General features: G+C 46.1%; 1 protein-coding gene across 1 annotated transcript; it reads left to right on the top strand.

Annotated features, from left to right (window-relative positions):
- Positions 1-609: 609 nt before the first annotated feature.
- CETN3 (centrin 3) lies at positions 610-8955 on the top strand. The gene is made up of 5 exons (XM_075262438.1): positions 610-703; positions 3876-4011; positions 4630-4744; positions 7696-7887; positions 8733-8955. The coding sequence occupies exons 1-5, from the start codon at positions 687-689 to the stop codon at positions 8774-8776; spliced, it is 504 nt and encodes a 167-aa protein (XP_075118539.1). The 5' UTR covers positions 610-686; the 3' UTR covers positions 8777-8955.
- The last annotated feature ends 324 nt before the right edge of the window (positions 8956-9279 follow it).

Below are 9279 nucleotides of genomic sequence, written 5' to 3'. Positions count from 1 at the left end.
ATAATCACGTTTTACCCTCCATTGGGTCAGTGAGGCCTATGGCTACATTTGCTGTATATGCCAGGACTCCCATTGACAACGTTTATGTCAAACATACAGCATGATGTGAACACAGCCTTATGTGGCCTCTTTATTCGATGTGAGGACAGAACTATGGTTGGCCTTTATGGTGACAGTGGTTTAATATTATGAGACTGGCCAGCACATAACACCTGTGACCAGTGAGGTAGTGGCCAGGTGTTAGGTTGCTGCTCCCTCTCAGCACTACACTGTACAATCCGCTGTATGTGACCGCAAGTTCCCGCTCCTTCTGTTAGTATCAGCGCCAATATGCTGGAGCTACACTACACTGCTGGAGACACATAGGGGCGGAGTTACTCGGGACCGGCTGTGAAGACTGTACATTAAACTCCGCCCCTTTACATCTCCAGTGACTTGTATTGATCCATGCCGGGGAATACGTTATGATACGTATTACTTTTTAGCCAATCATAATATTCCTTTTAGATTGACAAATATGACACCCAATCACAATGCACCGTTGCTTCCAAGCCGCTCTGGTTTCTAAGGGGAAGTGATGACGATTTCACCAATCACGTATTACAAACATTGTTTACTGGGCGGGCTCAGGGCCTTGCTGTCTGACCCCTGTGTGCCCAGATTAGCAGGTCGGAGAGAGGGGAGACATGAGCCTGGCTGTGAGGTAAGACTGGCTGTAGGGACATGGAGGTACAGAATGGGGAGAGTGTGCCAGGGAAGATGGTAGGTACACGTCATGTAACTAGTGCGGGCTGTGTAGGTGACTGTTCAGGTGTCAGATGTATGTACTGCTGCCCTCAGTATACTGACCCAATGTAAACATATAGCTATTTATTGCCAATACACTCATTCTCTGCCATGATCAGGTAAGACAGGGGGCGAATACGAGCTGCTCACTAGCATAACTGCTGACAGATCTTATATCTGTGCCCACTACATGGAAGAGGTCATTCAGTAACCATGGAGCAATAGCAAGGCTTGTAATGGGGCCACACGCTACCTTGACCAGGTGAAACAGCAAGTTCAGAGGAGAATGCACACAGCGATGTCACAGTGCAGAGAGAATGCGCACCGCGATGTCACAGTGCAGAGAGAATGCACACAGTGATATAACAGTTCAGAGGAGAATGCACACAGTGATGTCACAGTGCAGAGAGAATGCGCACCGCGATGTCACAGTGCAGAGAGAATGCGCACCGCGATGTCACAGTGCAGAGAGAATGCGCACCGCGATGTCACAGTGCAGAGAGAATGCGCACAGCCAGGTCACAGTGCAGAGAGAATGCGCACAGCCAGGTCACAGTGCAGAGAGAATGCGCACAGCCATGTCACAGTGCAGAGAGAATGCGCACAGCCATGTCAGTGCAGAGAGAATGCGCACAGCAATGTCACAGTGCAGAGAGAATGCGCACCGCGATGTCACAGTGCAGAGACAATGTGCACCCCGATGTCACAGTGCAGAGAGAATGCGCACAGCCAGGTCACAGTGCAGAGAGAATGCGCACAGCCATGTCACAGTGCAGAGAGAATGCGCACAGCGATGTCACAGTGCAGAGAGAATGCGCACCGCGATGTCACAGTGCAGAGAGAATGCGCACAGCGATGTCACAGTGCAGAGAGAATGCGCACAGCCATGTCACAGTGCAGAGAGAATGCGCACAGTCATGTCACAGTGCAGAGAGAATGCGCACAGCGATGTCACAGTGCAAAGAGAATGCGCACAGCGATGTCACAGTGCAGAGAGAATGCGCACCGCGATGTCACAGTGCAGAGAGAATGCGCACCGCGATGTCACAGTGCAGAGAGAATGCGCACCGCGATGTCACAGTGCAGAGAGAATGCGCACCGCGATGTCACAGTGCAGAGAGAATGCGCACCGCGATGTCACAGTGCAGAGAGAATGCGCACCGCGATGTCACAGTGCAGAGAGAATGCGCACCGCGATGTCACAGTGCAGAGAGAATGCGCACAGCCAGGTCACAGTGCAGAGAGAATGCGCACAGCCATGTCACAGTGCAAAGAGAATGCGCACAGCCATGTCACAGTGCAGAGAGAATGCGCACCGCGATGTCACAGTGCAGAGAGAATGCGCACAGCGATGTCACAGTGCAGAGAGAATGCGCACCGCGATGTCACAGTGCAGAGAGAATGCGTACAGCGATGTCACAGTGCAGAGAGAATGCGTACAGCGATGTCACAGTGCAAAGAGAATGCGCACCGCGATGTCACAGTGCAGAGAGAATGCGCACAGCGATGTCACAGTGCAGAGAGAATGCGTACAGCGATGTCACAGTGCAAAGAGAATGCGCACAGCGATGTCACAGTGCAGAGAGAATGCGCACAGCGATGTCACAGTGCAGAGAGAATGCGCACAGCCATGTCACAGTGCAGAGAGAATGCACACAGTCATGTCACAGTGCAGAGAGAATGCGCACAGCCATGTCACAGTGCAAAGAGAATGCGCACAGTCATGTCACAGTGCAGAGAGAATGCGCACAGCGATGTCACAGTGCAGAGAGAATGCGTACAGCGATGTCACAGTGCAAAGAGAATGCGCACAGTGATGTCACAGTGCAGAGAGAATGCGCACAGCCATGTCACAGTGCAGAGAGAATGCGCACCGCGATGTCACAGTGCAGAGAGAATGCGCACAGCCATGTCACAATACAGGGTGATTATGGACAACAATGCTACAGTACAGGGATAATGCACACAGTGATGTTATAGTACAGAGAGGATATGCACAGCGATGTCACTATAGGGAGAAAGCACACTGCGATGTCACAGTACAGGGATAATATGTACAGTGATATCACAGTACAGGGAGAATATGCACACAGTGATGTCACAGTAAAGAGGAAATATGTACAGTGATGCCACAGTACTGGGAGAATGCCCATTATGACATCATAGCACAGGGGATAATGTACTCACAGAAAATATCACTGGGTACTTTGTGACGTCAAAGCATATAAAAAAGTAACTTCAATAATGTCACATACAGACATTATGATGTCACAGTAAAGTATTGGAGGCCCATTCATAGTGGTCAATAGCCACTTACTGTTTCCACAACAATATTCAATATAATATACTTGATCAGTTCATAATAGATTTCAAGGTTAATTTTGCAGTAATTTAGTAGAACCTTCTCTTTACTTCTAGTGGATAACAATCTGTCCAGGTCATGTGATGTACACATGGGTACACGGCTGCACCTGTAGTCAGTCCTGCACCTGGGTGTCCATCACATGACCAGGACAGATCAAGGTTTCTATAAATGGCAAATAAAAATGTTGGTTCTCCTACAGCAATGGTGAAAATCTCAGCTTCTTTTTGAAAAGACCCCCCTGTTTTTTTTTATATATCGGTAAAACCGATATGCAAATGAATCTGTCCGTGCACCCTGGGTATTCCCCAGAGCCATCGAGCATCCTCCCTGTGTCATACCTTTGTAACGCCCCCTCCTTTGCTTGTGCTCTGTGATGCCCTCCTCCGCCGTAGCTGTAACCGCCTCCATTGTCTGTAGTCTCGATCCTGCGCTTTGAAATCTCGGGCATGCGCAGTAACGCTCTGTTCTGAGCGCTATTGCACATGCCTGAGCGCCATTTTCTTGTGGAGAACTGCCCAACCGTACTGCGCATGCGCAGCATGCTTGTGTAGTGCTCAGGAGAACTGAGCATGCTCAGTAGCTCAGTCCTTCTGTACACCCGAAAGTGAAGTCATTAAGGCTATTCAGGCATATCACTATCTAAAATCACGATTTCCCAATGATAGAGCCCCTTTAAACCTGTGCATTTGATCTATGAATGACTTGTCCTTTTATTTTCTACTAGAACTGATTTAGCTGTTGACAAAACAAAAAAGAAGAAAAAAAGGGAACTTACTGAAGAACAGAAGCAAGAAATCAAAGATGCATTTGATCTGTTTGATACTGACAAAGACAAAGCAATAGACTATCATGAATTAAAGGTAATGACTTGACAAAAAATTCTAGTGCTTCTCTATCTGCACCCCAAAATATTTACTGCTAAGAATCTGCCTTTGCCAGGGCTCCGGTTTGCAGGAGACCCCTATTCTATTCATAGTTGTGGTTGTCACGTCTGAGATCCACAACTATCACACATGTTATGTCCATAATTGTCTAAGATGGCAATAGCATGTGGTTTTCACAATATGCCGTCAGTTGAATTTGTTTCATTTTTACAGGGTCACTATCATTGTGGCCAACTTCTCTTGTGTCATAAAGAAATGATCGGAGTTGTGTTTGGTCGGACTTCAGCTCTTAGTCCACCACAATCACAAGGAAAAAGGATCTGTTGAGGGTTTTCCTTCTTCACCAGCTCTGATAGCTTTCCTTTAGTTATTAGAGTACTTGGCAATGACAATATATTTTCCATGGCCTATATTCACATTTGAGAAATACCACAAGGGGCCAAAAGGCAACATGCTCAGTGGTGTGTCTTATTGCCTTCACCTCGCTAGGTCTTACTCTAGTACCAATAGCTAGATTTCATCTTGATAATGTTTTCTGGTAAAATATTTGAGCTGATCCTGAGTTGATAATTTAACATGTTTTCTGTTCGGCAGGTGGCCATGCGAGCGCTTGGGTTTGATGTTAAGAAGGCAGATGTATTAAAAATCCTGAAAGATTACGATAGTGAAGCAACAGGGAGGATTACATTTGATGATTTTAATGAAGTTGGTAAGAGCTCTTAATCCTGAGACCTTTTTTTTTCTTTACAAGGTTCCTGAACTTGTATTTTTTGTGTTGTTGGTGGGATTGTCCAGGATTTGGAGCAAACTCTGAGTCAGCTAAGGTGTGTTTAAACAGAAGAAAAAGACAAACTTACCTCTCCCCAAAGCTCAATTGTCCAATCACAGTCCCCTTTCCCTCCTGTGCTGGAACTTGCTGCACCAATCGGTGGTCTCAGTGGTCGCTGGTAAGGAATCAGTGATCAGTGTCCCTCTCCAGTAATCGCTGAGGTCTCAGCAGTCACGTGAGCCTCTTGGCTTCTGGCGATGGCGAGACCTGACATGGGTCAGAATGCCAATCTGGACTGTACAATACAGCGCCAGGGATAGATGAGTGTGTTTTTTCAGAAAGCACTGAAAAAAAGTTTATGTATTCCCTATTAGAATGCTTTTTTCCCTCATTGCTGGTATACCTCTGTCTTGTGCAATGACTAGGCATGACATGACTGCTTTGGGATATTTTTATGCACAAAATGGAAAATCATATTCCCATCACCAGTTCACCGCTGGTCCGTTTTTTGACTCTTTCTAGGTTCCTGCTAGGTTTCCTAGGTCCCTGCAGGTCCTTTTCAATTTGTCACATACTAATAGACTGCTTCAGTCAGTGATCGGCCAGTGACTTTCTGTGTGCCACCTTCACTTGGACCCCAATTGATCACTAGAATTTCACCTAACTGCACAAGTGCAATAAAAAGAACGTCAATCGAGCATGGGTATTGCTACTACACTTAAAGGGATCCTATCATTTAAACACTTTTTTTCTAGCTGACACGTCAGAATAGCCTTAAGAAAGGCTATTCGTCTCCTACCTTTATCAGTCGCCTCCGGCCCGCTGTTCGGTAGAAATACCGTTTTTTACCGGTATGCAAATGAGTTCTTTTGCAGCACTGGGGGTGGGCCACAGCACTCAGAAAGCACTGGGGGTGTCCCAAATGCTGCCAGTGACGCCTCCATCTTCAACAGCAACCGCCTCTTCTGCTGTCTTCTTCTGGCTGTGGTCACACTCCGGCGCCTGCGCGGTCGGCTCTGCCATCGGGACACAGTCAAGAGATGAGTGCACAGGTTGGCCAGCGGCCATTTTTTGGAGGCCACTTACGCACGCATGCGCAGTACGCTCCTGTTCTCCATAGAACTACAGGAGCGTACTGCGCATGCGCACATAGCGGCCTCCAAAAAAATGGCCGGCCTGTGCACTCGGCTCTTGCCTGCATCCCGATGGCAGAGCCGACTGCGCAGGCACCGGAGTGTGACCCCAGCCGAAAGAAGACACAGAAGAGGCGGTTTCTGTTGAAGATGGAGGCATTGCTGGAGAGAGTTCTCTGGCAGAATTGGGGACGCCCCCAGTGCTGCGAAAGAACTCAATTGCATACCGGTAAAAAACGGTATTTCTACCGAACGGCGGGCTGGAGGCGACTGATAAAGGTAGGAGACGAATAGCCTTTCTTAAAGGGGTATGCCCATGTTGCGTACTCACCAGTCTTCACTGCTGTAAAATCTTCTTTCTTCCTGGTTGCATCATTTGGTGGGCGGGGTTTCACATGCAACCTGCTGTTTAGCTCCACCCCCAAATTAGTGTGTAGCTCCGCCCACCACATAGCGTGATCCTATGGGGTGGCTGAATGGCCTGTGATGTCATCAAAGGTCCTTAAACACTATATGCACAATATTGGACTATGAAGTACAGGCAGGAGCAACTCCATTCTGTGTTACATACAGAGACTGCCTGTCTCTGCCATAATGAACACAATTGAATTAGCTAGACTGATAACTGGGAGAACAGAAGACGTTCAGAAATGAAAGCAGCTCCTCTCCCCTATCTGAGTGCAGGACCTAGGTCATGTGGTGTAGACACAGGAATAGCTAGATACACAGGCTCACTCCTGTGCACTTAGCCCCTCCTCCCTCCCCCTCAGAGCAGCAGATACATCACTTGACTTTTGAGCAGATAAGTCAAGGGCTTTGTCAACAATGAATTGAATAAAGTAAGATAGTGGACAAACAAAGCAGTTTTGCTGAAGCAGTGTATTTAGGAAAAGTCTTACATCCACATTAACAAGCAGTATAGATAGGATCCTTGTGATGGGACAACCCCTTTAAGGCTATTCCGACATGTCAACTAGAAAAAAAGTGTTTAAATGATAGGATCCCTTTAATGTCTTTAGTGTCGTGCACTGTTATGACATGATCTTGTCAGATTTATTATGTCTTGTACGCTAACTACGTATTAAATTTTGCAACTTTTTTTTATTCTATGCCATCCATGCCAAAAGGGGGCGTAGCTAGGGTACACAGGGGCCTGGTCCATTGACATTAGAAATCTAGCATAAATGATGCAAAATGTACGCCAGCTGTGAGATGACTTAGATTTCCTTCCAGGCACACGGCGGAGGGTGCGCCTCATTTATATGGAGATGATTCTTGCCATAAATGAGCAGCACCCTCCGCTAAGGGTTATGAAAACTTCCTCTCGCTGTGATTGTGGGTGATTGAGACCCCTATTCTAGTAGTAGGTGGGGTTCCTATTAATTATTAATTGTCTATCCTGTGGTATTTTCTCTGAAAATATTTTTGCAATGTATCATGTATTTCACTTTCCACTTTTTGTGTCCCCGCCACACACACTGATGTCATCCATTAGCTGACCCGTGGGGCAAATTCCTGGTTGCAGAGGTGACCTAGCTATATATATGCTACATTGACTGCACTAAGGGAGTGAGATGAGGCCTAGAAATCATCTTATGTATTTAACAGACTTTTTAATTACTTTTTTAACACCGCCAAACCAAAAAAAAATATTTGGAAATTTTAGAAGTATATTTGTACATTGATGAACCTCACCTCCTACATCTTGCCGATTTGTGTATATACAGGTAAAGTAATTCCATATTTATTTCATTTTAGTGACAGACTTAATATTAGACCGCGATCCCCAAGAAGAGATGCTGAAAGCTTTTAAACTATTTGATGACGACGATTCAGGAAAAATAAGTTTGAGAAATCTCCGTCGAGTTGCCAGAGAACTTGGTGAGAACATGACAGATGAAGAACTAAGAGCTATGATTGAGGAGTTCGACAAAGATGGTGATGGAGAAAGTAAGTCTGTCTGAAGGTCACCCAGTCTAGCAACATTGTTTCTTATTCTTTCATGTAATTAGAAATGATACTGTAGTTTAAAGGGGGTTTTGATGGTTATTAAGGCTCGTTCACACGGTGGCAAAGGGGCGGTGGTGGTCTATGCAGACCGCCGGGCTTCTTTTTTGAGCTAGCGGCGGGCTGCTGCTAGTGGAGAAAAGAAGCGACAAGTCCTATCTTCAGGCGGAAGCCGCGGCGCGCTGGGCCGCGGCTTCCGCCTAGCGGCAGCACCCTCCTGTTACGGCTCGTTCATTTGAGCCGACATAGGAGGGGAAAGCCGCGACCGCGATGGTCGTGGCAGGCGGGTTTTGACCAGAGAAAGACGCCGCGAGCCGCATCTCTCTCTGTGTCAAAACCTGCGCGGTCGGTTCACATTTGACATGACCCTAACTGTTAGAAAAAACCACCTATACTTTGGTCACTGATCCCTCACTGCTCCCATTCTAATACTGCCAGGGCTCTCTACCAGTCACAAATTCCTGATCCCTCTACACGCAGCCAGTTAGACCTCATTCACATGACCATGTGCAGTCTGTGGGTCAGTATAAATGGCACAAATGACCCACTTCGTGCCAGTTTGTCATCTGAGGTTTTCACTGACTCATAGAATCAAATGAATTGACAAAAATGCTGTCTTTGTGTATGGGCCCATTGAAATATATGGGTTTATATTTTACAGCCATTGTGGACACATTGGTTTGCATGAGGCATTACTAGTAGGCGAGCCTCCTTTGTGGTTTACTGCAGAAGTTTATTTTTTAAGGCTTTACTGTAAATTTATGTATTCTATTTTTTTTTCTCTTTAGTAAATCTACAAGAATTCATTTCCATTATGGCCGGTGACGAATAACCAGGAAACTAGATCTGCCTATTGCAAGAATCATGGCGATCGCTTTACCTAAGGACCAATATCCGTGCTAAGAGTCAGTGTTTGTAGCATATTATGTTACATGGGATTTCTTCTCGCGTTCAAGTGTAGTTACGTTTTTGTAAAATATTTTTTTTATGCAGCAGTGGAAATAAATTGTATAGTAGTTTGTAAATATCTACTTATGTCTTTACATCACGATTACACGATATGTGACATGGATTTGATGTCAAAGTTATACGTAAACCCGGTTACAAACTCATATAAGGTACATACAACGATTCCCTTGACCAGTCTCTTACTGCCATATGTGTACACTTGGGCGGGAATGTGATACTCTGTGGGTTGGGGGTGTACAGAGTACCAGGAAGAGACCTGCTTAGATTGTGGGAGAACATACAGGGCACATGTCCTGTTCACAACACCAGGTTGGACCAAGTCCAAGTAAGTCTAAAACTCACCATACACAGAAGATATTTATCTGC

This window comes from Leptodactylus fuscus, chromosome 1 (genome assembly GCF_031893055.1).
Source record: "Leptodactylus fuscus isolate aLepFus1 chromosome 1, aLepFus1.hap2, whole genome shotgun sequence".
Taxonomy (NCBI): domain Eukaryota; kingdom Metazoa; phylum Chordata; class Amphibia; order Anura; family Leptodactylidae; genus Leptodactylus; species Leptodactylus fuscus.
Note: the sequence above shows the minus strand (reverse complement) of the source record. Positions and strands in the feature narration are given on the sequence as shown.